Genomic DNA, 26,877 nt, shown 5'->3' with positions numbered 1-26,877 from the left:
CCAGAGATCAACCCTTCCCATGCTGGGTGTTCTCAAGTGGCCCGCTCCCTAGAGAATGGTCTTATGAAACTTATCTTTACAGTTTTACAGAATCTCGGAACCTTAAATACATAGATAGGTAAGGATTATTTTCTCACGCTGTAGACTGCCTGGCCTGACTTTCCTTGAAAGTTGTTCTGGATTGGTGTGACAAAGCCAGAAAGATAATTCTTCCCTCACTTCTCCTATAGAACAGGGTCACAGACCAATTATTACTCATCTTGTTCATCCAGCTTATTCTTTTATTCATTTCCCACTTTGGTCCACAAAGATATCACTCCCTACCTGTATCAGACCTTCCAATACCCATCTGTGCTCACTTATTTAGCTGCATTTCCTATCTGTTTATATATGTTAAAACATATATATGTTTATATATAAATAAACATATATATGTTTAAAACAAACACAAAAGGTTTGAACTGCTTCAAGAGAAAGAACTAATGTTGACCTGGTTTCAAATCTCAGTTTAACCACCTACTCAACAGTGTGTTCTTAGACTGAGCTACTTAACTTTTGTGAGCTCCCGTTTTTTCATCTGTAAAATGGGAGTGATGATAGCATCTATTTCATTGAGCTAATGAAGTAACTGAGATGTATGTGACGTACTTAGCATACTGCCCGGCATTTATTAAAGACTGATGAGCAGAGATGCAATGTTAACAAAGTAGTATTTTTATAAGATTTTACGTCAATGGAAAATGGGGGCAGATGGAACAGGGAGAGACTGGAAGCAGAGTGCAGATAATGTAATCATCTAGGGCTGAGGGGATGGGGCTGGGATTAGAGCAGAGGAATTAAGAGGAAGAATGCGATTTGATAGACATTGGAAGGAAGTTGTGACAGGGCTTAGTGATTGTCAGAATGGTGGAGGGCAAGAGAAAGGGAGACCTGTTTAATAAAAGGATAGTGTTGGCTCCAACTGAAAATGCTATCATTCACCCAGTATTTTTAAAGTCAACTTTATTGAGGTATAATATACATACAATAAAATAAAAACACTTTAAGAGTACAATTTGATGAGTTTTGACAAATAAGTACACCTGTGTAACTACTGTCCCAATTAAAATATAAACAGAAAGTTTCTTCATGCCCCTTTGCAGTAAATCCCCACCCCATTCACCAAGCGTACTGAGTATTTTCTTTGTGCCACGCACTGTGCTAGTTGAGATGAATGAGGCATAGCCCCAGCCCTTGAGAAGCTCCCAGATTAGTCAAGACAACAGACCTATAAACTGGCAGTTACAATTTAAAGTTGTTAAGTGCTACCAAAGGAATAAGCATAGGGTGCTGAGAGGAGACCCATGTAACCTGGACCTGGGAAGAGCACCTGGGAAGGCTTTGTGGAGGAGGTGATGTACAAACTGACACCTGAAGGATGATAAATCTTAGCTGGTGGGGAGGGAGGGCATTAGTGACAGGGAAGGGAGAGACAGGCATTTTTGGCAGAGGACACAGTATGTTCAGAGACCTGGGGTCTAGACAGACCTGGCATGCTTGGGGAACTGGAAGCAGTAGTTCAGTGTGACTAGCACTTTAGAGTGTAGGGGAAGAGAGGAGTGAGAGGTGAAGATAGAGAAGTAGGACAGAGCTAGATCATACAGGAGGTTTTAAGCCATGTTTAGGATTTTGGACTCTATCCTGAGGCAGTTGAGAGGCATTGAACAACAATCCCATGTTAAGAAAGGGATTAACATAACTAGATTTTTCATATAGAAAGGCCACCCACTCTGGCTACAGTATGGAGAATAGGTTGGAGGAGGAAAGACCAGTTTGGAGACTATTGTGGTAATCCAGGTTAGCGATGGTGGTAATGAGACCTAGACAGGTAAAAGCGTTAACTAGAAAGAAATGGATAAATCCCAGAGAAGTTTTGGAGATGAAATCAACAGCGATTGGTGAGTTAATTGGATGTGAATAAAGAGGAAGAAGGAAGACTTGAGGATGATGCTCAGCATTGAACAAGAGGGTAAGAATAGTGTGTATACTCTGTTCAGCTTCAGCTGGAGATGTTAAAATGGCAAAAAGTGGTGACTGGAATTAAACCCAGGAAAAGTGAGATGTTCCATCAAAGCCTTGTATAGACATTACCAGAACCGGGGAGATATCAGCAAGCTGGAAAGTTGAAATCATGAGGTTGAAAGAACTCTCCAAGGATAAAAGATGAATGGAGGGAAGATTGTGGCAGTCATGGGCAGGAGAAGGTTTAGGTACCCTTCTGCCCCTTTTGACAGATTAACCACGCCCTGATCACCACACCCCACCGTCAACAACCTCAAGCGACTACTGGAGCATGACTCCATGGGACTTGTTAGAATAGTTTGAAGTGTGCCCAGTGTTTCAGCAATCGTCCTGTTAGTTTTTGTACCACGGAAGTTAATTAGAAGTTGGGGTTTTGGACCAGAGTACAGATGATGGATTGACAGAGAAAGTGAGAATTCTCTGTAAATACAGTAACTTGAAGGTCCCTAGAAGAAGGCAGTTAGGGAGCTCTGGAGTGATGGAGCAGCACTGCCTCACTTCTAGTGGGTTGTTGAACAGGAAGGAGGAAGGGCCCTCCTGGTGGAACCTTGTTACGTCTCTAGGTTCTTGACCTGGTTTAAGGACAGCAGGGCGGGAGAGAAGGGGCAAGCCCTGAGAGAGTCTCTCTGATGTCCCTGATTGTTTCACTTTCTTTATTGCTCATTGGTGTCTCTGCTGTGTCACAAGCATCCACTGCCATTCGTATCCGAAAAGTCCTCTTTCTGGGTGGTAAGAACTTGTGGTTGTTGTCCCTTTGCCTCTAGTCTTACTCCTGTTTCCTCTTCTCTTGCTCACTGCTTCTTAGAAGAGACTGCAAATGCACCTCCGGGTTGCGATGGTGCTGCCTACAATGCCAGGAGATGAAATTCCTGGGACAAGGGAGCCTTTTGAGGCTGAATCCCGGGCTCCCATTTCCTCCTTGAGTGTCTGCTGTACTCATTCACAAGGGCCAGCTGCCCCAGACTGGCTGTTCTGCCTTGACAAGGAGGAGCATCACCCATGGCAACTCTGAGCTGAGCAGTAGAGTTCCCAAGGACAATGACCTTCCCTTCTCTGTTGCTCAGTACTCTCCCCAGTTTGCTTGCTTTCACCATTGTTATATGTAAGCACACAGTTGGCTTTTATTGTCCAAATTAATGCTTCATCTCTAAAGGGGGTAGATGAAGAAAGCCTGTGGGTGTGGCCAGTGCTAGACTCTCTGGGCAAGCTGTGGGTGATCTTTATCCTAGATTTCCCAGAAGGCTCTGCAGATTCAGCTATATAACCTTTCAAGTCCATAAGCATCCCATTTTCTGTAGCAAGATGGCCCTTTCATCTGGCTGTGTTTCCAAACTGACTTATTTGCATACTTCTTTGAGAGTTCATTTTTCAGTGTCCCAGCTCTGCTCTGGGACCCTTCAGTTTACTTCAGGATTCTGTTACACCATGGCTGCTCAACTGCTCGTTCTGTCAGCTCGGGCCCATTTTGGTTTTCCCTGTGTCTGTGTGGTTGTCAGTGACCTATTTATGTCATATACGACTGCTCATCTCATTTAAATCCATCTGAGGAAATGGCTCAGGTACTAGGATTAGAAAAGCCCTGGAAAACCATAATGCCTCTCCAGTCCTGGGCAGTTTCCCCACTAATCAGCCTTAGCACCTACATCCTTTTCTCCTCTTCTTCACCAGAGGCCAGTACCTCACTTGCACTTCCAAAAGCCAGCACAGGAAGGACTGTGGGCCTTATCTGGGTGTCTGGCTTAGTCTCTAAAGAAAGATTTGGGCCAGGCTTTTAGCAGAGTACCCACTGTTAGAGGGAGATGGCTGTGAGGAGGTGCTTGGGAGTCACCCTTGTTCTCAGACATTTGATAGAGCCACCTGACTAGATCTGCCGCCTTGGGAAAGCTCAGGAACCATGGCGTCTACTGCCAGGACCTGACCCAGCCTTCCTCCCCACCACTAGAGCATGAGAAAGACCGGCTGTGTAAGAGTGCTGACTACATGAACCTGCACTTCAAGGTGAAGTGGCTCCACAATGAATACATGCGGGATCTGCCTGCCCTCCAGGGGCAGGTGCCTGAGTACCCAGCGTGAGTCATCATGTGGGGGCTACCGAGGGCAGAGGGGCGCTTAGCGGTTGGACAAGGCCAGTATCCTTACAGTCAGGTACATGGTATATGCCAACCACTAGCTCCAACCCCCAATTTTCCTGCCTGGCTGCAGGTGGTTTGAGCAGTTTGTCCTACAGTGGCTGGATGAGAATGAGGATGTGTCCCTGGAATTTCTGCGTGGGGCCTTGGAACGAGATAAGAAGGATGGGGTAAGTCGGGGGCTTGGGCTTCACAGGGGTCAGTCCAGGTCTTCCAGCAATTGGCTATCAGCAGAAGTTCCTGGGCTCTAGCCAGGATGGCTGTCCCTGCCTTGTGGAGTCCGTAAGGAGGGCTGTCGAGGGCCACTGAGCCACCCCTGCTGGGCAGAGAGCCTTTTAGAACCTTACAGACTTGGGAAAAGGTAGCAGCTGAAGATGACCCTGTGTGTGGCCTTCCTTAGTTCCAGCAGACATCAGAGCACGCACTCTTTTCCTGCTCTGTGGTGGACGTCTTCACACAGCTCAATCAGAGCTTTGAGATCATCCGGAAGTTGGAATGCCCAGACCCCAACATCCTTGCCCACTACATGAGGAGATTTGCTAAGGTGACCATGATCTTCCCTACCCCTCCCCTCTTACCTCCATCACACTCACAGCCTAGCCGCAGGCCTGAGCTCATCCCCTCTTTGTGATGGCCTTTGGGTTAAGCCTGGCGTTACCCCATTCTCCTTTACTTGAGTCTGGGGCAGACAGGTGGGTTTGTTTCAGTGCTGTTCTGGGGTTGAGAGGGTGATTTGTCCCTTACTTTGACATTCCCCTTTACATACCTGTTGTTACTGTTCTGGGACGAGAAGTGCAACCTCAGGTAAGATCCTTGTGGGTAGAGCTAAGGGTTCCCTCTCCTTTCCTTTTCTCCTCTTTTCTCAGACCATCGGGAAGGTGCTGATGGAATATGCAGACATCTTATCAAAGAACTTCCCAGCTTATTGCACAAAGGAGAAAATGGTGAGGGTTAGGCTTTTTGCTTTTGAAGCTATCCTCAGAGCTGAGGGTGGGGTGATTCTCCTGACTTGTGATTCCCAGCAGGGCTGTGCTTGAGATTATGCCACAAAATAATAAGAACCAGATGAGGAGTTCCTTTGTGCCTCCATTTGGTAGTTTATTCTCTACTGAGCTAGGCCTTTGCTTAGTCTTTCTTTCTTTCTTTCTTTTTAATACATTCAGAGAGTTATAAAGGGTAATCCCATGAACACCTGGGGCCCACCACCTGGCTTAAAAGCAGAAACCTTTGCTTCTAGTCTTCATTCAAGGAGAGCTGTCTGCATTGGTTCCAGATCTCAGTGCTTAGGGAGAGACACATGTAATATGTGTTGTAAATTCCCTGTGGCTTTTGGAGTAATGTGAGAGAGGGAGGGACTCTAGACTGATGAGTTCTGTGCTGAATAGAGCCAAACTCAACACCTCCCTCTGTCCCGAAAGCCTTGCATCCTGATGAACAACATGCAACAACTGAGGGTCCAGCTGGAGAAAATGTTTGAGGCCATGGGAGGCAAGGAGGTAAGTCTTAAGGTTTGGGGTTGCTGCACTTTCCCTTTGTTCCTGAGCTCCCTGGCCACAGAACTCCACCCTCTCCGGACTGGGTATAGACCAGGAGTTTAGCCTGGGGTCTTGAGTGGTTTGAGCTGAGAGATTTGAGTAGGCATTGGGGTAGAGGCCCTAGGAGGGAGGAGTGGGGGCACAGGAAGGGAGGAAAGCATAAGAGAACCAACTTAGCCAAGCCTGCCTCCTGTGGATACAGTTGGACCCTGAAGCTGCAGACAGTCTGAAGGAGCTGCAGGTGAAACTGAATACGGTTCTGGATGAGCTCAGCATGGTGTTTGGAAACAGGTCGGTGGCCCCAGAACACACGGCCCTCAGAGCCAGGTGTGGTGCCTGGCCAATCCCAGATCCCCTGCCCCACACTCATCCATCCAGCCACACATATGTGGATCTTCCCCCTCTTCCTGCCGGCTGTCCCTGTTGGAGCTACACCCTGAGTATGCTGGAGTGGAACCAAATAGCTGGTGCTGCTTTAGGGACAGTGTGCATTTGGGGCAGGGAGGGCTGCACTGTGGGCACATGTGTAGTTTCCAGGTGCGGATTGATGAGTGTGTTCGACAAATGGCCGACATCCTGGGCCAGGTGCGGGGCCCAGGGAATGCATCCCCCAGCGCCCGGGCCTCAGTGACTCAAGATGCAGATAGTGTGCTCCGGCCCCTCATGGACTTCCTGGATGGCAAGTGAGTACAGTGCTGAGGACTGTCCTGTAGGGACGAACAGGGCAGAAGCAGTCAGACAGAGGAGCCTCTCAGGGAGGGGGAGCTCTCAAGCACTCACCCCATCCTTACCTGTTGCCTGGTCCTGCAGCCTCACACTTTTTGCCACTGTGTGTGAGAAGACGGTCCTGAAGCGGGTACTGAAGGAGCTCTGGCGGGTGGTAATGAATACAATGGAGAGGATGATTGTTCTGCCCCCACTTACTGACCAGACGGTAAGGACACCTCCCTTCCACTTCGTCCTGCTGTGTCTCCCTAAACCTGCTCCACGCTTCCTGATTGAGTTTGGAGTTCTCTGCTTTTGACTGATTCGCTCTCTGCCCAGGGCACCCAGTTGATCTTCACTGCTGCCAAGGAGCTGAGCCACCTTTCCAAACTCAAGGTACTCTGGATGTGTGGGGTCCTTCTGAGGCTGGGGGTTGCCTGGAAGGAAGGAAATTTGCGCTTTGAAGACTGAAGCAGAGGGGAAGGAGAGGAACATGTAGCTGTGGCTGACAGGTGGGGGAAAGACTTTGATGACAGCCATAAGCTGTCCTGATGCTGTTGCTTTCTCTGGGGTTCTAGGACCACATGGCGCGAGAGGAAACCCGGAGTCTCACTCCAAAGCAGTGTGCTGTCCTTGACCTCGCCCTGGACACCATCAAGGTGGAGACCTCCCCCTCCTCCAGACAATCTTACTACCACACCCTCTTGGTCCTGGCATTCCATTCTGCCAGATTAGGTGTCCCTCGGGCTCTTGCCACCCCACATCCAGAAGAGAGTGATTTTTGTGTCCATATCTTTCTCTGCTATTCCATATTCCTGCTGGGGACCAACCAAAAAGGTACCTCCTGTGTGGTCTCAGGTGAATCTCCACGGACCTAGAACATTATTCTTGGGTTCTGCGGACAGTTTAGTTCACTTTGTACCTCATTGTCATTCATGAATATTTTCCACTGGGAATTAAGCTTCCAGATCCTAATACCCGACATCTGGCTGACCTCTTCACTTATGTTTAAAATCATTTGGGTTTTCGAAGGATTTTTTTTCCTATTACACATTCATTTATTCAACCAGGCAACATGTGTTCCGGGCACTATACACTATGAAGGATGCAGAGAGAATCAGATATGGTTCCTAGCATCAAGATACTTATAACCTGGTAAAGTGATAAATAAGGCGGGTACATGTGGGCTGTGATTTAGGGCACTTCGGAGAGGTATGTCATAGGTATAAAGTGCTCTAAGGGTTCCCAGGGGTAAAGCAACACTTCTGACTACTCTCTTCCTGAAATGCTTCTGTCGCATATCTTTGTCCAGATAGATTCATCCTTCAAGCATCACGTCCAGAAACGTGGCCATCCCTTACCACTCCTGCCAGATATTCAAATAATACTCTTAACCTGAGAGACTATGACTCTGGCTCTGTGTGGTATTCTTGATATTGTTGTTTATTGAATGCCTCACCATCCTCTTCCAGCATCTTCGCTGAGCCTCTGCTCAGATGTCATTTCTCTGAGTTACATTGTTGGAGAGCTGCCTCTCTGTAAGGGGATGAGGCAGTAGCAGTTAGCAGTTATTCTTGTCTTTCAGCAATACTTTCATGCAGGAGGCAATGGGCTGAAGAAAACCTTCCTGGAGAAGAGCCCAGATCTGCAGTCCCTACGCTATGCCCTGTCTCTGTACACACAGACCACAGACACACTCATCAAGACCTTTGTGCGCTCACAGATTGCCCAGGGTAAGGCCTAAGGGCTTTGGGTCCCCACCTCCCCTCCCTGATACATCTCTGTCCCTAGGGAGTCGGTATCCTGTAGCCCTCAGGGAGGATCCAAGTACTTCTTCAGAAAGCCCTTCAAACTCAGACACCAGGATTTCTTGATGGATCCCAGTACTTACCCCCACCCCACACTCATACCAGACAGGAGAATCACAGAGACCTGGGAAATGTGCCTGAGCTTTCTTTTCCCAGACATCATCTGGCCAGTGCATGTGTGTTGAGCTCAAGGAGTATACCCTGTTTGGTAGGAAGAATCTGTGAGGAAGCCTTGAGAATGAGTGGCTGAGACACTCATGAAGACTCATAGCTTTGGGAGCCTAAGTTGGAAGCTGTCCAGGGGAGAGAAAGCAAAAGACTTTCCAGATTCTCCAGTGTGGGTGAGGAGAAGACTAAGAGAGGCAAACCACGGGAGCAGTTGAAGGGAGGGTGCGGATCATGGGGCTCTGCAGAGCTGAGACTCCGGCCTCATGGGTGATGCTAGTGCACAGGGAACCCAGGCAGCTGATTTTCTCCCAGTGACTTCCAGTTCTCAGAACCCCTCCCTGCCTCCAGGCAGGCCCATTCATAACAAAACACATCTGCCTAGACATGGCTCAGACTGAAATTCTGACCCTCACCCTGGGAAGGTCCTCCTGGAAAGGACCTTCAAGGCGCAGTTGTTGTTGCTCCTTCCAGGGAAACCTGGGCATGCTGCCTGGAGGAGTGAACCTGGTGGAGGGGGGAGTGGGAAGGCTTAGGCCTTACTGAGCTGTGGATCTGGAGCACAGAGCTGACCCAGAGGGGAAGAGGGATCTAAGCAGTTAGAATAGAGTTGATGGAAGGTGAAAAATACAAGGGACCTGCAGTACTGCTCCGTTTTCCACGTATGTTCTTATTTCAAGTCCAGAGTGAGAAGAAGACAGAGCAAAAGAAGTTATGAGCCTTGCTCAAGGAGACGGGGATCTTTCACAGAGCTGAGTACATGTAAAGGCCTGTAACATCAGGGAGGATAGGAGTTAATCCAAAAGGCTTTTTGGAAACATTGAGCTTTAAGCTAGATATAAAGATGAGGAGAGGCTGGAATGGGCACACATGAAGTAACAGCAGGCAGGGGTGGATGCAACTGTGAGTGTACGTTTTCTACCCACTGCTTTATCATTTAAGGGCCTAGGAAATTAGAGCCTACAACTTTCTCTTTTGTGCCCTGTGGCTCTCAGAAACCTTCTCTCTGTATGTTCTACTGCTTCTGTCCATGATTTGGTTGATCTTCAAACTGTTAAGTGTAATTTGGAGCATTCGAGCATTGACCCCAGTTCTTTGACCTCTCTCTCCACCCTACCCCATCTCTGTGCTCCCTCAGAATATGTGTAGAGCTGCTCTGAATGGCTGTTAACTCCTTAGACCTCTAACTGATTCTTCTTTCTCTGTCCTACTGCTGCTACCTCTTGACTTGCCTGTCCTCACTCAGTGCATGATGGGAAAGGTATTAGGTTTACTGCTAATGAGGACATTCAGCCGGAAAACGGTACGTTATATACCGTGCAGATGTGAATCTAATATGGGCTAACACTGTCCCCTGTGAACTAGAATGAGCTGCTTATGTTGGGGCTGGGGGAACCAGGTGTCAAAGTTCAGAGGCTCTATCCCAAATTCCAGAGATGGGCAGTGTATTCATACAGTCTGAGACAGGGTTAACAATAGTTGTCCTCAAAATTCCCCCACCCCTCCATCTTAGGACAAAGAAGTTTTATCTGGGGTGTAGGGTACTGGTGTTTTCCCAAAATAGAGTGAGGTCTCTGCTGAGGGGAGGCTGAAAATTGGCCAGAGGGACTGGGGAGCTGTTTGCAGAGAGGTCCAGGTTTGAGCAGGAAAAAGTCATTCTGTACAGGACAGCCTCCCAAGAAGGGGCCTCCGCAGGCGGGAAGGTGCTGCTTTTGGCTAGATGGGACCCGCATTGTTCTGCTGAGACACCATGGGGTGGACATAATTCTCAGACAAAAATACAGGGTGGCAGCACTGTCCTTTCCCAGCATCTTTCAATGAAAAATTCTGCAGGCTAGGAGAGGTTTGGGGAACCTGAGAGATTCCAGGTGCAGTTTTGGAAGAGGTTTCGCCTAAGATGTTGTCACCCTGATTTGTATTTTAATACATAGTCTCATTCTTTATCCCTGTTCTTTTCCTTCTCCCATTACTTACTTCCCCATAGCTTCTGTGGGTGATTACTTCTTGCTTTAGGATGTAGGATAGTAGCCTCCCAACTCCACGGTTTTACCTGGAATAATTAGGCCTAAAGTCTTAAAGTTCTCCAATGGGGGAATCATCTGTCCGTCTGTCCCTCAGGGTCCGGTGTGGATGATCCTGTGGGAGAAGTCTCTATTCAGGTGGACTTGTTTACACATCCTGGAACTGGGGAGCACAAGGTCACAGTGAAAGGTGAGTGGCATGGACTTACAGACCTCAGACCTTTTCTTGCCCAGTGGCCTCATCAGTCAAAGGCAGGGACTGCTTATCCCAGCCTTTCAGCTTAGCCCTCCTCCAAGGGGAATGCCACCCGGGGCTCAAGAACTGGGAATGCTTGATGGGATCCCTCACAGGTTTCCCATGTTTGTGCAGTGGTGGCTGCCAATGACCTCAAGTGGCAGACAGCTGGTATGTTCCGGCCCTTTGTGGAAGTAACCATGGTTGGCCCTCACCAAAGTGATAAAAAGAGGAAGTTCACAACCAAGTCAAAAAGCAACAACTGGGCCCCCAAGTACAATGAGACATTTCACTTGTAAGTTATGGGATGGGGGCCTGAAGGGCTCTGGGATGGGGGTGATCTGGGGGGTAAGAATTGAGAGGGGAGAGAAGGGAGGGGCTGGATGGCAGCTGGGGTGAATTCATTGGAGGACGCCCTCAGCTCTGGTCTCCCACCTTCCATCTACCCTGTGCTCACAGCCTCCTGGGAAATGAAGAGGGGCCAGAAGCCTATGAGTTGCAAATCTGTGTGAAGGATTACTGCTTTGCCCGGGAGGATCGTGTTCTGGGGCTGGCTGTGATGCCTCTGAGGGACGTGGCAGCCAAGGGCAGCTGTGCCTGTTGGTGCCCCTTGGGCCGGAAGATCCACATGGATGAGACAGGCATGACCATTCTCCGGATTCTGTCTCAGAGGAGCAATGACGAAGTGGCCCGAGAGTTTGTGAAGCTCAAATCGGAGTCTCGTTCCGTGGAGGAGGGGAGCTGAGCACCTAGGCTCCTGTGCCAACCAGATGGTACCAGTTCCACAAGTCAGGGCTAATGGGAGTTACTGTGTATCTTAGGGTCCTCGTAGTCAAGAGGCTGACTCATTCCGTTAAGGACGTTTAAGGAAAAGTTTGGGGTGGTGCGAGTATGGCTTTGTACAGAAAGGGTCATGAGTCCCTGACCAGCAGGTCTGTGATGCTGGGAGCTAGGCTGTGGGGGTTACCAGGCAGGGAGATTTTCCACAGAGGGGCAGACGTTTCTGAGAGTGTCAGCCATTCTTGGCAGAGGTTCTTCCACTCCCACACCCCTTCTCTACCCCTCTCCATACCACACCTTATCCAGTTAGATCCGAACATACCAATCATTAGAAGAACAAGTTTAGAAGGCCTGGAGCTTGTGCCTAATTAGGTAAGTAATCATTTGAGTCTACAGGTATTGCTGAGCCCTGTGGTCTGGATTGGAGTATGGCCAGGGCAGGAGCACAAAGAATGGAATTCAGCCTGTCCCTTGAGCAGAATCTACTGATGTAGAGTAGCTCAAGTGAGTACAAGGCATTGAAAGTGAACCAGAAACCTTTCAGAAATGAACTCTGCTAATCCCTTGCCCAGATTATCTGTCATGAGTAGAACCAGGTTCCCATGGTGCTTCAGAGCCCTGAGCAGAATTTCTTTGGAACCCAAGCACCAGGGGCCACCTGCCCAGGAGTCCCCCTACCTCACTCCTTTAGGAAGAGGAGTGATGCTTCAGGACATGAGAGGCTCTTCTTAAGTGTATGCACCTGAGAGCTAGTTGAAGGATCCAGGAGAGAGAACTGTATTTTCTTCATGAATAAGCCCTGAACAAAGCCAAAAGTTGTGGAAATCAATCTAGAAAGAGTCCTCTTCACCTATGGCCACTGCCTTCTGGCGGTCCTCCCCCTTGCAGAAAGAATCCAGCCTTTGTCCTCACTCCCTTTCATCTAGGTCAGCTGCAGTTCCCCTCATAGACGTTCAACCCTACAGAAGGAACTTTGACTGTGGTCCCTCTGTACCGGCTGGATGAAGAGGGGCCTCAACACTCCCTGGGAGGTCAGAGACAAACTTTTTCCAGAGGGTCATGCGGACTTCCCAGGCCCCTTGCTCAGAGAAGGGCCTTCGATAACCTCAGTAGCAGCCTCTTGGACTTCCTGAGGACTCTGCATTGTCCATTGCCCATTACATGAAATAAGAAACTAGGAATCTTTGCTGTTTTAAATTATTGTATGTGCCATTGTTACAAGAGATTATTGGCTAGTCTGTAATAAATTATCTTATAGCAGCCTTTGGGGTCTGATAATTCTGTTAAAGTGTGGAAAGCTCTAGAAATGACTTCCTTATATAATGATAGGTTTTAGACAAGTGGTCCTTTCCTGCTCTCCACCCGCCACCGCCCACCCCCAAGTGGTGGAGCCTCAAACCGCTGGGTGAGTGGGGGCAGATTTCTGAGAAAGGGGACGTGGTTGGAGGCGGGCTTAGGGAGGAGGGGCGTGGCCGGAGGCGGGGCTCTACTCTGGCCGGATCGTGTGGCTCCGGGGCACCTGCGCACAAAGGTGCGTTAAGATGGCGGTCGCTGGAGTCGGCGTCTGCGGAGCGATGGTGAGCAAGAGGCGCCCGAAGGTGGCGCCCGAGGAGAGGGTATCGCCTTTTCCCTCCCAACACTGAAGAGAGACTGTACCCCCATACTGTCTCGCATTCCTAGCGCTCTGTGTACTTCCCAACAGCTGTCCGTCTTCATACTTTCTTGTAAACTGTTCTCCCAGTACTTCCCATCCCCGTACTCGAGTATACGGGTTTCCTAGATGCTCCAGAGAAGACTTACCTGCCCAGATACCTAGCAAAGAGGATCTTTATCCCCCAAATACCTCCCAGAGGGCATCCATTTATCTGGTTACCTCATAAAGCAGATACCCCCAAAACCTCCAGCTAAGGTACATTCCTATTAACTCAGGGAGTTTTGTCCACTTTTCCAGCACTATCCAGATTGTCTGAGAGGGAAGCCATGAATCCTATACCATATTTGACTTGAAAGTGGCACATTTGCTGTCATTCCTCTGTCATATGGAGCAGGAAAGCTACTTCATAAGGAAAAGTCAAACTCTGGCTGACTAGCCTACAAAAGGCTTGCAGATTTGAATTAGTAGCTAACTTTTTAAAACCAGATTTTACGTTTTAAAAATGAGTATTTCTAGCTTTTGAGGAAAAAATCAGAAGAACTATTAACTCTTAGCTGACATTTCCACAAAGTGACAGGTGGTTGGAGCTGAGAAGCAACTAGCAAATTAGTTTTCTGTAGTTCATTATAGACTCCATTACTCCTTATTTTGTCATTCTGGGCTTTACATTATTTCCCTGGTATGTGGTAGACACTTGAGTTTGTGATCCCTGATATAAGACTTTTGGTAATTTTCTGTGCCAGTACTTTGAGCTCTTAATGGAAACTGAAATTCAAAGAGGTTGGATATATGTTATATATGTTTAGGTTATCTTTGGTTTCTGTGATGCCCTGATTAGGATCAGAGATCATACTAGTAGCTAAAACCCAGGGTGAAATCTGTATTAAAGTGTTTTTTATAAGAGAATTCAATCAAAATATCTGCAGTTAGCTTCCTGGTGCATTTGATCTTGAAGAAATCATGTGCCAACTCCTCTCTGGCGGGATCAGGCCAAGAACAAGGCATTGTTCCTCTTTGAACACCTGGTTTTAAAAGGGCATGGCTCTGGTCTGTACCAGAAGTGATGTCTCAAAAGTGCCGTCTCCTTCAGTCCAGAACGCATAGATCGTAACCCTCCTCTCTGTGGGAAATAACAGGCCTTGTAGTGTCAAGAGTTGGGGGTATTCTGCAGGCTGTATCTAACCAGAAGTAGAACAGACGTACCTTTAATAGTGGATTTTTTAAAAAGCAAAATCATTTCTATCGGCATAAGTATATAACTCACCTAGTCATTGTGAATATTTGGACTAGCTCCGTGAATGAACCTCGCATATCTTGAAGCAGAATGGCTAAGCTGAAGAAGCAACATGGAGTAGTGAAGATGGTATTGAAGTGGGAGTCAGAAAACATGAACAGTAGTCTCAGCTCTGCTACATACTTCTCAGGGGACCTTGACTTTTACCTTTTCAGAGGCTGTTGCTTGCATTTGTTAAATGGACTATGAATTCCTGCCATGTTTACTTCAGAGGGATCAAATGGGCTTATTTAAATTTGAAAACTGTACTATACATGTATAAGGGATTGTTGTCATTATTACAAATGATCCTCTGAGCTCTGATAACTTCCAAGGAACTTGTCTTGCTGTGTCCTGGGTTCAAAATCAATAAATATTTGCTGAATGCATAATATGTGCCAGGTACTCATCTAGGCACGGAGCCTAGCACTGAACAAAACAAAAACCCTTGTATGAATTTAGGAGTGGGTTATCAGCATGTTGAGTGCCTACTAAGTACCCAGCACAGTATCACAGCATGGTGAAGTAATAGGGAGAATCTAGATGATGAACTTAAGTCTGCCACTGTACAGCTGTGAGAGAGTCTTTCCCTATGTGAGCCTGAACCTTCCTATCTGTAAAATAAGGTGGTTAGACAAGGTAAACTCTAAGGTTCTTTCGAGCTAAAATATGTTTGTTTGGAGATTATAATTGCTAAAGTTCCCTACCCCTAATGAGCTTATTGCCCTGCCAGGAAGGTCAGACTAACAAAGCTAAACAGTCTTAGAACTACAAGGACAACAGAGTGCTAATGTCACACTAGATTCAGCATAATAACGGTAACAGCAGTGTTGCTCTGTAGGTAATAGAGTATTTAGAGAGACTTCTTAGAAGGCCATGTAGACATGGAAGTATGGGAAGATTCAGAGGAGAGGAAGGAGACTTGACTGCAGATACTGGAAATTGAATGAATGTAAGAACAAAGGAGAAGAATAACATGCCATTTATTGTTTTCCTAGTTTATCAGTCAGAGTCCTTGCAGAAAAAGTTTGTGCATTCAAAAGAATTTAATTGAAGAGAGTTTAACCAAAGGATGATTTACAGAGGTATGGTCAGTGTTAACAGAAACTAGAAAGAAATGGTGAAACCCAAAAGTGGTGAGTCAGTAGCAGTCCTAGGCCTCAAGGGAAAGAAAGGGAAGTGTTGTTACCAGGGCCCAGTTAGAACTACAATCTGAAAGACGGACTGCCTGACAAGAGCAAGAACTTAGACAAGGCAGCATGGAAGTAGAGAAATAAATGCCCTAACCTTTCTCCTCTTGCCCTCTGGTCTCCAGCTACTACCTTCAAGAAGCCCAGGGGCAAGGTAGTCTGGGTAATGTAGTTCATAGAGGTCCGCTTCTCAGAACAGGGCAGAGGGAGTTGGCTGGGAGGAGGCACAGCAAACAGGATAACCAGCATAAGAGGTATCTAGGGAAGGAAAAGTCACCACTATGGACTCTTTCCAATAAAGTTTTCCCTCTGTTCAAATTCAAAAATCTACTGTAAGACGTAGTCTCCTTGGTTGTGAAATGGCAATAGCAATGCCTTTGTCCCGGAGTGATTGTGAGGATTCTATGATATGACACGTGAAAGTGCCTGGCACAGGGCATGATACATGCTGGAGGCTCAGTATATTTTAGTTCCTTCCTTCTTGCACATGCTTAAATGGCTCCTTGGTTGAAATATTTTTCCAGTCATGGTTTCAAAGTGTGGCTGGAACTGAGTGAATGAAGGGGAGAATAGTAGGAGATGAAGTCAGAGCCCATGGTAATGACTTTGGCTTTTAACAGAGTAAGGTAGGAAGTCATTGGAAAGTTGTGTGACTTCTGATATCAGGGTTCCTATTATTCACTAGGGCATCACTTCTTCATTCAAAAATATTTATTTAGAACATACCACATGCTGGATACTGTTTTAGGCACTGGAGGTGCATTGATATATAGTCCCTACCCTCAAGGATAATGTGGTCTTTAAAGGAGACAGATGACTTCAACTTAAAGTATAAATGTTAAGATACAAGTGAACATAGAAGCTCATAGTAAGGACATGATCTTTGGGGCATCTGAAAGGCTTCCTGAGCAAGATGATGTAAATTGAATCTTAACTGTAGAACTTAGCCAGGTCTAAACAGAGGGAAATGAAGTTCTAGGAATTTGGAGTAGTATGTGCACTTGGCACTTGGCGTAAAAAAAAAAAAAAATGTTGGTGATGAGCTGGGAATTGCAGGTAGCTTATGTCACTGGACATTTGGCTTTGTGTAGGAGGATGGTGAGAGATAAGACTAGAGAAGTAAGCAGAGGCCAGGTCATGAAGAGAAATTTAGACTTTATCCTGAAGGCAATGGTAGGTTTTTAAGCAAAAAGATAACTCACTCTGGCAAGATAAGGAAGAGTCAGTTGAAGGGGGGTTGAGGTGGAGGGTGGGAAGGTACAAAACTGGAGACTGTGAGGCTAATGATGGTGGCCTGAACTTAAGTAGAAGCTTTGGGGATAGTTGTAGAGGACTATTCCAAGTTAACTTTTTATTAATGAGGAAGAACGTACAGAACTTCATGATTAATTGTAAGTGGGAGGATAAAAGAGAGCATTGTCAGAGATGACTCTCAGGTTTCTGGCTTGGGCAACTAGGTAAATGGTAAGACTAGTAACATGTTCAAAGACAGGAAATATAAGAGAAAGCACAAATTTTGGCTGTGTGGGAGGTGGAGAATAGAGATAATTTCAATTTTGTAAATGTAGATTTTTTTATTGTAAAATGCACATTATGTAAAATTTACCATTTGAAAGTGTACAATTCAGTGACATTAAGTATGTTCACAGTGTTGCACAACCATCACTACTATCCAGTTCCAGAACTTCTTCATCACCCCAAAAGGAAACCCCATCCCTATTAAACAGTCACTCCTCAATACATGTAGATTTTGAGGCAATTGTGTGACATCCAAATACAGATGTTAAGTAGATATTTGGATATGTACTACTGAAGCTCAGAATAAAAATTCAGGCTGAAGATACATATTTTTGAAACATTAGCATATAAGTAGGGATTCTCAACCTGGGGCCTATGGACTTGAGTGAGAATCTCTGAATGTCTTGAATTGGATATAAAATGTATATGTATACATATATATATTTATTTTTATGAAGTGTCTATAGCATTAAATTCCCAAAGGAATTTCCTTTTTTTAATAAATTTATTTTATTTTATATATTTTTTTTTTTTTTTTTTTTTGGTTGTGTTGGGTCTTCGTTTCTGTGCGAGGGCTTTCTCTAGTTGAGGCAAGCGGGGGCCACTCTTCATCACGGTGCGCAGGCCTCTCACTATCGTGGCCTCTCGTTGCGGAGCACAGGCTCCAGACGCGCAGGCTCAGTAGCTGTGGCTCACGGGCCTAGTTGCTCCGCGGCATGTGGAATCTTCCCAGACCAGGGCTCGAACCCGTGTCCTCTGCATTGGCAGGCAGATTCTCAACCACTGCGCCACCAGGGAAGCCCTATTTTATTTTTTAAATTGTTGGCTGTGTTGGGTCTTCGTTGCTGCAAGCAGGCTTTCTCTAGTTGCGGCGAGCAGGCTTCTCATTGCGGTGGCTTCTCTTGTTGCGGAGCACGGGCTCTAGGCACACGGGCTTCAGTAGTTGTGGCTCGCAGGCTCAGTAGTTGTGGTGCACGGGCTTAGTTGCTCCGCGGCATGTGGGATCTTCCCAGACCAGGGCTCGAACCCGTGTCCCCTGCATTGGCAGGCGATTCTTAACCTCTGCGCAACCAGGGAAACCCTCAAAGGAATTTCTTAACCTGAACAAAGTTACTAACCACTGACAGACAGACAGATATATATAGAGAGATATAGATATAGATATAGATATAGATATATAGATATATAGATATTTTTTTAATGAGGCCATGGGATGGGTAAGAAAACTCAGGGAAAGTGAATAGTGAGAAAAGAAGAATGAGAATGGGACCCTGGGTAATGTGTAAGGTACAGAGAGATCCAAAGGGTGTTCTCTTCGAGTACAAGAAATAAAATTCATGTCTGCCTCAAGATAGGTAAAGGCTTTTAAAGGCAATGTTGTTTCCTACTTGCTAGATGTGCCTCATTGGTTGCCTCTGTCAAATGCCCAAACACATATATTTGTGCTGTAAAATAGATTGTCTCCTTACGTGACTAGCCATAACTTCTTCCTGAGTAGTCTTATTTTTGGCTATTAGGTTGGTGAGGAGAGTATCATTTCCAAAGTCAACAATAGAGTTAACTAAATTGCCATAATTTGCAACAGGTGTGTGTGTATCCAGTATAATGTGGACCTTATGATAAACTAGCAGTTCTCAAAGTATTAGACCTGAACCAACAACATCAGCATCACCTGTATTTGTAAGAAATATAAATTCTTGGGCACCACCACAGACCTGCTAAATCAGAAACTCTGGGCAGGGGCGGGGGGAGGGGGAGAAAGGGACCCAGCCTCCAGGTGATTCTGATGCATGTTAAAATTTGAGAAAAACTGTGGTGGACTATTCCTGGCCAGTTTTTTCAGTCCATAAATAAAACATGGGTTCCTGGTTTTCTTATTACCTTTTATATAATAAAATCTGCATGGCAGATTTTGCAGTGTCTGATGAATTCCTCATGAAAAGGTTTTTTTTGAGTACTCTTGTCCATCTGTGACCTTCTCTATCATCCTGAATCATAGATACAAATATTATTTCCTACATGCTGTTTTCCCCTTTAGTGTGCAGTAGTTATCTTCAACAACATAAGTTGTAAACTGTCCAGTTACCTAAATGCTGTGGAAAAGAAAATATTATTTCTGTGAATACCTTTTCTTTTCCATCTAGTCCTTTGTCTTGGAATCTCCCAGTCTTCTGCTGAGTCATGTCCTTGGCTTTGGAGAGTATAAAATGAATCTCACTGAAATTGCTCCATTCTTTCTTCTTTACCCGTATCAAAGAATTTTCAGCTACATTGCCTTGCCTAGAGATGCAGTAGCTATATTCAAATCCCTTATGTTCCCTAGAATTAATAGCCACAGTCAGGAAGAAATTAGAAGCCACAGACTGAATTTGAAGAGAATTGGACTTTGTCATCAAGGCCAATCAAGGAAGGTTTTCCATTTCAGCTATTCCAAGGGTTAAGTCAGGCAGTTTGTTTGTTTGTTTGTTTTTGAATTTTATTTTTTATACAGCAGGTTCTTATTAGTTATCTGTTTTATACATATTAGTGTATATATGTCAATCCCAATCTCCCAATTCATCCCACCACCATCGCCCCTCCACACCCACTTTCCCTCCTTGGTGTCCATACGTTTGTTCTCTACAACTGTGTCTCTACTTCTGCCTTGCAAACCAGTTCACCTGTACCATTTTTCTAGATTCCACATATATGCGTTAATATACGATATTCGTTTTTCTCTTTCCGACTTACTTCACTCTGTATGACAGTCTCTGGGTCCATCCACGTCTCTACAAATGACCCAATTCCATTCCCTTTTATGCTTGAGTAATATTCCATTGTATATATGTACCACATCTTCTTTATCCATTCGTCTGTTGATGGACATTTAGTTTGCTTCCATGACCTGGCTCTTGTAAATAGAGTTGCAATGAACATTGGGGTGCATGTGTCTTTTTGAATTATGGTTTTCTCTGGGTATATGCCCAGTAGTGGGATTGCTGGGTCATATGGTAATTCTATTTTTAGTTTTTTAAGGAACCTCCATACTGTTCTCCATAGTGGCTGTATCAATTTATATTCCCACCAACAGTGCAAGAGGGTTCCCTTTTCTCCACACCCTCTCCAGCGTTCGTTGTTTGTAGATTTTCTGATGATGCCCATTCTTACCAGTGTGAGGTGATACTTCATTGTAGTTTTGATTTGCATTTCTCTAATAATTAGTGATGCTGAGCATTCTTTCATGTGCTTCTTGGCAATCTGTATGTCTTCTCTGGAGAAATGTCTATTTAGGTCTTCTGCCCTTTTTTTTTAATTTATTTATTTATTTATTTATTTTGGCTGCATTGAGTCTTCTTGCTGTGTGCAAGCTTTCTCTAGTTGCGGCGAGTGAGGGCTACTCTTCATTGCGGTTCACGGACTCATTGTGGTGGCTTCTCTTGTTGCGGAGCATGGGCTCTAGGCACGCGGACTTCAGTAGTTGTGGCACTCAGTCTCAGTAGTTGTGGCTCGCAGGCTCTAGAGCGCAGGCTCAGTAGTTGTGGCGCGTGGGCTGAGTTGCTCCGCAGCATGTGGGATCTTCCTGGACCAGGGATCGAACCCGTGTGCACCTGCATTGGCAGACAGATTCTTAACCACTGCACCACCAGGGAAGTCCCTTCTGCCCATTTTTTAACTGGGCTGTTTGTTTTTTTGATATTGAGCTGCATGAGCTGCTTGTAAATTTTGTAGATTCATCCTTTGTCAGTTGCTTCATTTGCAAATAATTTCTCCCATTCTGAGGGTTTTCTTTTCGTCTGGTTTATGATTTCCTTTGCTGTGCAAAAGGTTTTAAGTTTCATTAGGTTCCATTTGTTTATTTTTGTTTTTATTTCCATTTTTCTAGGAGGTGGGTCAAAAAGGATCTTGCTGTGATTTATGTCATAGAGTGTTCTGCCTCTGTTTTCCTCTAAGAGTTTTATAGTGTCTGGCCTTACATTTAGGTCTTTAATCCATTTTGAGTTTATTTTTGTGTATGGTGTTAGGGAGTGTTCTAATTTCATTCTTTAACATGTAGCTGTCCAGTTTTCCCAGCACCACTTACTGAAGAGGCTGTCTTTTCTCCATTGTATATCCTTGCCTCCTTTGTCATAGATTAGTTGACCATATGTGTGTGGGTTTATCTCTGGGCTTTCTATCCTGTTCCATTGATCTATATTTCTGTTTTTGTGCCAGTACCATACTATCTTGATTACTGTAGCTTTGTAGTATAGTCTGAAGTCCGGGAGCCTGATTCCTCCAGCTCCATTTTTCTTTCTCAAGATTGCTTTGGCTATTCGGGGTCTTTTGTGTTTCCATACAAATTGTGAAATTTTTTGTTCTAGTTCTGTGAAAAATGCCACGGGTAGTTTGATAGGGATTGCATTGAATCTGTAGATTGCTTTGGGTAGTATAGTCATTTTCATGATGTTGATTATTCCAATCCAAGAACATGGTATATCTCTCCATCTCTTTGTATCATCTTTAATTTCTTTCATCAGTGTCTTATAGTTTTCTGCATACAGGTCTTTTGTCTCCTTAGGTAGGTTTATTCCTAGGTATTTTATTCTTTTTGTTGCAATGGTAAATGGGAGTGTTTCCTAAATTTCTGTTTCAGATTTTTCATCATTAGTGTATAGGAATGCAAGAGATTTCTGTGCATTAATTTTGTATCCTGCTACTTTACCAAATTCATTGATTAGCTCTAGTAGTTTTCTGGTAGCATCTTTAGCATTCTCTATGTATAGTATCATGTCATCTGCAAACAATGACAGCTTTACTTCTTCTTTTCCAATTTGGATTCGTTTTATTTCTTTTTCTTCTCTGATTGCTGTGGCTAAAGCTTCCAAAACTATGTTGAATAATAGTGGTGAGAGTGGACAACCTTGTCTTTTTCCTGATCTTAGAGGAAATGGTTTCCGTTTTTCACCATTGAGAATGATGTTCGCTGTGGGTTTGTCATATATGGCCTTTATTATGTTCAGGTAAGTTCCCTCTATGCCTACTCTCTGGAGGGTTTTTATCATAAATGGGTGTTGAATTTTGTCAAAAGCTTTTTCTGCATCTATTGAGATGATCATATGGCTTTTCTCTTTCAATTTGTTAATATGGTTCATCGCATTGATTGATTTGCATTTATTGAAGAATCCTTGCATTCCTGGGATAAACCCCACTTGATCATGGTGTATGATCCTTTTAATGTGCTGTTGGATTCTGTTTGCTAGTATTTTGTTGAGGATTTTTACATCTATGTTCATCAGTGATATTGACCTCTAGTTTTCTTTCTTTGTGACATCTTTGTCTGGTTTTGATATCAGGGTGATGGTGGCCTCGTAGAATGAGTTTGGGAGTGTTCCTCCCTCTGCTATATTTTGGAAGAGTTTGAGAAGGATACGTGTTAGAATTTGCCTGTGAAGCCTTCTGGTCCTGGACTTTGGTTTGTTGGAAGATTTTTAATCACAGTCTCAATTTCAGTGCTTGTGATTGGTCTGTTTATATTTTCTATTTCTTCCTGGTTCAGTCTCGGAAGGTTGTGCTTTTCTAAGAATTTGTCCATTTCTTCCAGGTTGTCCATTTTATTGGCATATAGTTGCTTGTAGTAATCTCTCATGATCCTTTGTATTTCTTCAGTGTCAGTTGTTACTTCTCCTTTTTCATTTCTAATTCTATTGATTTGAGTCTTCTCCCTTTTTTTCTTGATAAGTCTGGCTAATGGTTTATCAATTTTGTTTATCTTCTTAAGGAACCAACTTTTAGTTTTATTGATTTTTGCTACTGTTTCCTTCATTTCTTTTTCATTTATTTCTGATCTGATCCTTATGATTTCTTTCCTCCTGCTAACTGTGGGGGTTTTTTGTTCTTCTTTCTCTAATTGCTTTAAGTGTAAGGTTAGGTTGTTTATTTGAGATGTTTCTTGTTTTTTTGAGGTAGTATTGTATTGCTATAAACTTCCCTCTTAGAACTGCTTTTGCTGCATCCCATAGGTTTTGGGTCTTCGTGTTTTCATTGTCATTTGTTTCTAGGTATTTTTTTATTTCCTCTTTGATTTCTTCAGTGATCTCTTGGTTATTTAGTAGTGTATTGTTTAGCCTCCATGTGTTTGTATTTTTTACAGATTTTTTCCTGTAATTGATATCTAGTCTTATAGCATTGTGGTCAGAAAATATACTTGATACAATTTCAATTTTCTTAAATTTACCAAGGCTTGATTTGTGACCCAAGATGTGATCTATCCTGGAGAATGTCCTGTGCGCACTTGAGAAGAAGGTGTAATCTGCTGTTTTTGGATGGAATGTCCTATAAATATCAATTAAATCTATATGGTCTATTGTGTCATTTAAAGCTTGTGTTTCCTTATTTATTTTCATTTTGGATGATCTGTCCATTGGTGAAAGTGGGGTGTTAAAGTCCCCTACTATGATTGTGTTACTGTCGATTTCCCCTTTTATGGCTGTTAGCATTTTCCTTATGTATTGAGGTGCTCCTATGTTGGGCGCATAAATATTTACAATTGTTATATCTTCTTCTTGGATTGATCCCTTGATGGTTATGTAGTGTCCTTCTTTGTCTCTTGTAATAGTCTTTATTTTAAAGTGTATTTTATCTGATATGAGTATAGCTACTCCAGCTTTCTTTTGATTTCCATTTGCATGGAATATCTTTTTCCATCCCCTCACTTTCAGTCTGTATGTGTCACTAGGTCTGAAGTGGGTCTCTTGTAGACAGCATATATATGGTCTTGTTTTTGTATCCATTCAGCCAGTCTGTGTATTTTGGTTGGAGCATTTAATCCATTCACGTTTAAGGTAGTTATCAATATGTATGTTCTCATTACCATTTTCTTAATTGTTTTAGGTTTGTTATTGTAGGTCTTTTCCTTCTCTTGTGTTTCCTGTCTAGAGAAGTTCCTTTAGCATTTGCTGTAAAGTTGGTTTGGTGGTGCTGTATTCTCTTAGCTTTTGCTTGTCTGTAAAGGTTTTATTATCTCTGTTGAATCTGAATGAGATCCTTGCTGGGTAGAGTAATCTTGGTTGTAGGTTTTTCCCTTTCATCACTTTAAATATGTCCTGCCACTCCCTTCTGGCTAGCAGAGTTTCTGCTGAAAGATCAGCTGCTAACTTTAGGGGGATTCCCTTGTATTTTATTTGTTGCTTTTCCCTTGCTGCTTTTAATATTTTTTCTTTGTATTTAATTTTTGATAGTTCGATAAATATGTGTCTTGGCATGTTTCTCCTTGGATTTATCCTGTATGGGACTGTCTGCGCTTCCTCGACTTGATTGACTATTTCCTTTCCCATGTTAGGGAAGTTTTCGACTATAATCTCTTCAAATATTTTCTCAGCCCCTTTCTTTTTCTCTTCTTCTTCTGGGATCCCTGTAATTCAAATGTTGGTGTGTTTAACGTTGTCCCAGAGGTCTGTGAGACTGTCCTCAATTCTTTTCATTCTTTTTTCTTTATTCTGCTCTGTGGTAGTTATTTCCACTCTTTTATCTTCCAGGTCACTTATGTGTTCTTCCACCTCAGTTATTCTGCTATTGATTCCTTCTAGAGAATTTTTAATTTCATTTATTGTGTTGTTCATCATTGTTTGTTTGCTCTTTAGTTCTTCTAGGTCCTTAAACGCTTCTTGTATTTTCTCCATTCTGTTTACAAGATTTTGGATCATCTTTACTATCATTACTGTGAATTCTTTTTCAGGTAGACTGCCTATTTCCTTTTCATTTGTTTGATGTGGTGGGTTTTTACTTTGCTCCTTCATCTGCTGTGTATTTCTCTGTCTTCTCATTTTCCTTAACTTACTGTGTTTGGGTTCTCCTTTTCACAGGCTGCAGGTTCGTAGTTCCCGTTGTTTTTGGTATCTGCCCCCAGTGGGTAAGGTTGGTTCAGTGGGTTGTGTAGGCTTCCTGGTGGAGGGGACTGGTGCCTGTGTTCTGGTGGATGAGGCTGGGTCTTGTCTTTCCGGTGGGCAGGACTGTGTCCTGTGGTGTGTTTTGGGGTGTCTGTCACCTTATTATGATTTTAGGCAGCCTCTCTGCTAATGGGTGGGTTTGTGTTCCTGTCTTGCTATTTGTTTGGCATAGGGTGTCCAGCACTGTAGCTTTCTGGTTGTTGAGTGGAGCTGGGTCTTAACGTTGAGATGGACATCCCTGGGAGAGCTTTCACCATTTGATATTATGTGGAGCCGGGAGGTCTCTGGCGGCCCAATGTCCTGAACTCGGCTCTCCCACCTCACAGGCTGAGGCCTAACACCTGGCTGGAGCACCAAGACCCTGTCAGCCGCACAGCTCAGAAGAAAAGGTAGAGAGAAAAAAAGAAAGCAAGAAAAGAAAGAGAGAGAAAGAAAGAAAGAATGAAAAAGAAAAGAAAGAAGGAAAGAAAGAAAGAAAGAGAAAAGAAGAAAGAAAGGGGGAGAGAGAGAGAGAGGGAGGGAGAGAGGAAGGAAGGAAGAAAATAAAGTTATTAAAATAAAATATTTTTTTAAATTATTAAAAGTAAAAAAAATTAAAAAGTAATTTAAAAAAAAAAGAAAGAACAACCAAACCAAAAAACAAATCCACCAATGATAACAAGCAGTAAAAACTATACTAAAAAAAAGAAAAGGGCAGACAGAACCCTAGGACAAATGGTAAAAGCAAAGCTATACAGACAAAATCACACAAAGAAGCATACACACAAAAAGAGAAAAAGGAAAAGATATATATAGATATAGATATAGATATAGATAGATATATATAAATAAGGAAGAGAGCAACCAAATCAATCAACAAATCTACCAATGATAATAAACTCTAAATACTAAACTAAAATAAACATAAAACTAGAAACAAATTAGGTGCAGAAAGCAAACCCCAAGTCTACAGTTGCTCCCAAAGTCCACCACCTCAATTTTGGGATAATTCGTTGTCTATTCAGGTATTCCAGAGATGCAGGGTACATCAGGTTGATTGTGGAGATTTAATCTGCTGCCCCTGAGGCTGCTGGGAGGAATTTCCCTTTCTCTTCTTTGTTCGCACAGCTCCTGGGGTTCAGCTTTGGATGTGGCCCTGCCTCTGTGTGTAGGTTGCCTGAGGGCATCTGTTCTTTGCTCAAACAGGATGGGGTTAAAGTAGCAGCTGATTAGGGGGCTCTGGCTCACTCAGGCGGGGGGGGGAGGGAGGGGTACGGAATGCGGGGTGAGCCTGTGGCGGCAGAGGCCGGCATGACGTTGCAGCAGCCTGAGGCGCGCCATGTGTTCTCCCGGGGAAGTTGTCCCTGGGTCACGGGACCCTGGCAGTGGCGGGCTGCACAGGCTCCCGGGAGGGGAGGTGTGGATAGTGACCTGTGCTTGCACACAGGCTTCTTGGTGGCTGCAGCGGCAGCCTTAGCATTTCGTGCCCATCTCTGGTGTCCGTGCTGATAGCCATGGCTCGCGCCCATCTCTGGAGCTCATTTAGGCAGTGCTCTGAATCCCCTGTCCTTGCGCACCCCGCAACAATGGTCTCTTGCCTTTTAGGCAGTTCCAGACATTTTCCTGCACTCCCTCCCGGCTAGCTGTGGCGCACTAGCCCCCTTCAGGCTGTGTTCACACGGCCAGCCCCAGTCCTCTCCCTGGGATCTGACCTCCGAAGCCCGAGCCTCAGCTCCCTGCCCCCAGCAGCCCCGGCGGGTGAACAGACAAGCCTCTCAGGCTGGTGAGTGCTGGTTGGCACCAATCCTCTGTGTGGGAATCTCTCGCTTTGCCCTCTGCACCCCTGTTGCTGCGCTCTCCTCTGTGGCTCCGAAGCTTCCCCCCCACCTCCCCCATCTCCGCCAGTGAAGGGGCTTCCTA

The 26,877-nt window shown here is 44.6% G+C and overlaps 1 protein-coding gene across 2 annotated transcripts in view; it reads left to right on the top strand.

Moving 5' to 3' along the window:
* The window catches only part of UNC13B (unc-13 homolog B), a 234,059-nt gene extending 221,367 nt beyond the window's left edge, over positions 1-12,692 (top strand). Inside the window, exons 18-32 of one of the 2 annotated variants that reach the window (XM_061200299.1) lie at positions 4,004-4,130; positions 4,264-4,360; positions 4,591-4,734; positions 5,057-5,134; positions 5,609-5,686; positions 5,928-6,016; positions 6,256-6,408; positions 6,536-6,659; positions 6,770-6,826; positions 7,009-7,089; positions 8,016-8,163; positions 9,650-9,706; positions 10,522-10,614; positions 10,795-10,954; positions 11,119-12,692. In XM_061200299.1, the coding sequence (XP_061056282.1) occupies positions 4,004-4,130; positions 4,264-4,360; positions 4,591-4,734; positions 5,057-5,134; positions 5,609-5,686; positions 5,928-6,016; positions 6,256-6,408; positions 6,536-6,659; positions 6,770-6,826; positions 7,009-7,089; positions 8,016-8,163; positions 9,650-9,706; positions 10,522-10,614; positions 10,795-10,954; positions 11,119-11,404 (1,772 nt within the window). In that variant the 3' untranslated portion in view covers positions 11,405-12,692. The remainder of the gene's footprint in view (positions 1-4,003; positions 4,131-4,263; positions 4,361-4,590; positions 4,735-5,056; positions 5,135-5,608; positions 5,687-5,927; positions 6,017-6,255; positions 6,409-6,535; positions 6,660-6,769; positions 6,827-7,008; positions 7,090-8,015; positions 8,164-9,649; positions 9,707-10,521; positions 10,615-10,794; positions 10,955-11,118) is intronic. The other variant, XM_061200300.1, reaches the window with a different exon arrangement.
* The last annotated feature ends 14,185 nt before the right edge of the window (positions 12,693-26,877 follow it).

The sequence above is a fragment of the Eubalaena glacialis genome, chromosome 9 (assembly GCF_028564815.1).
Source record: "Eubalaena glacialis isolate mEubGla1 chromosome 9, mEubGla1.1.hap2.+ XY, whole genome shotgun sequence".
In the NCBI taxonomy this organism is placed as follows: domain Eukaryota; kingdom Metazoa; phylum Chordata; class Mammalia; order Artiodactyla; family Balaenidae; genus Eubalaena; species Eubalaena glacialis.
This window is presented reverse-complemented; position numbering and strand designations above follow the sequence as displayed.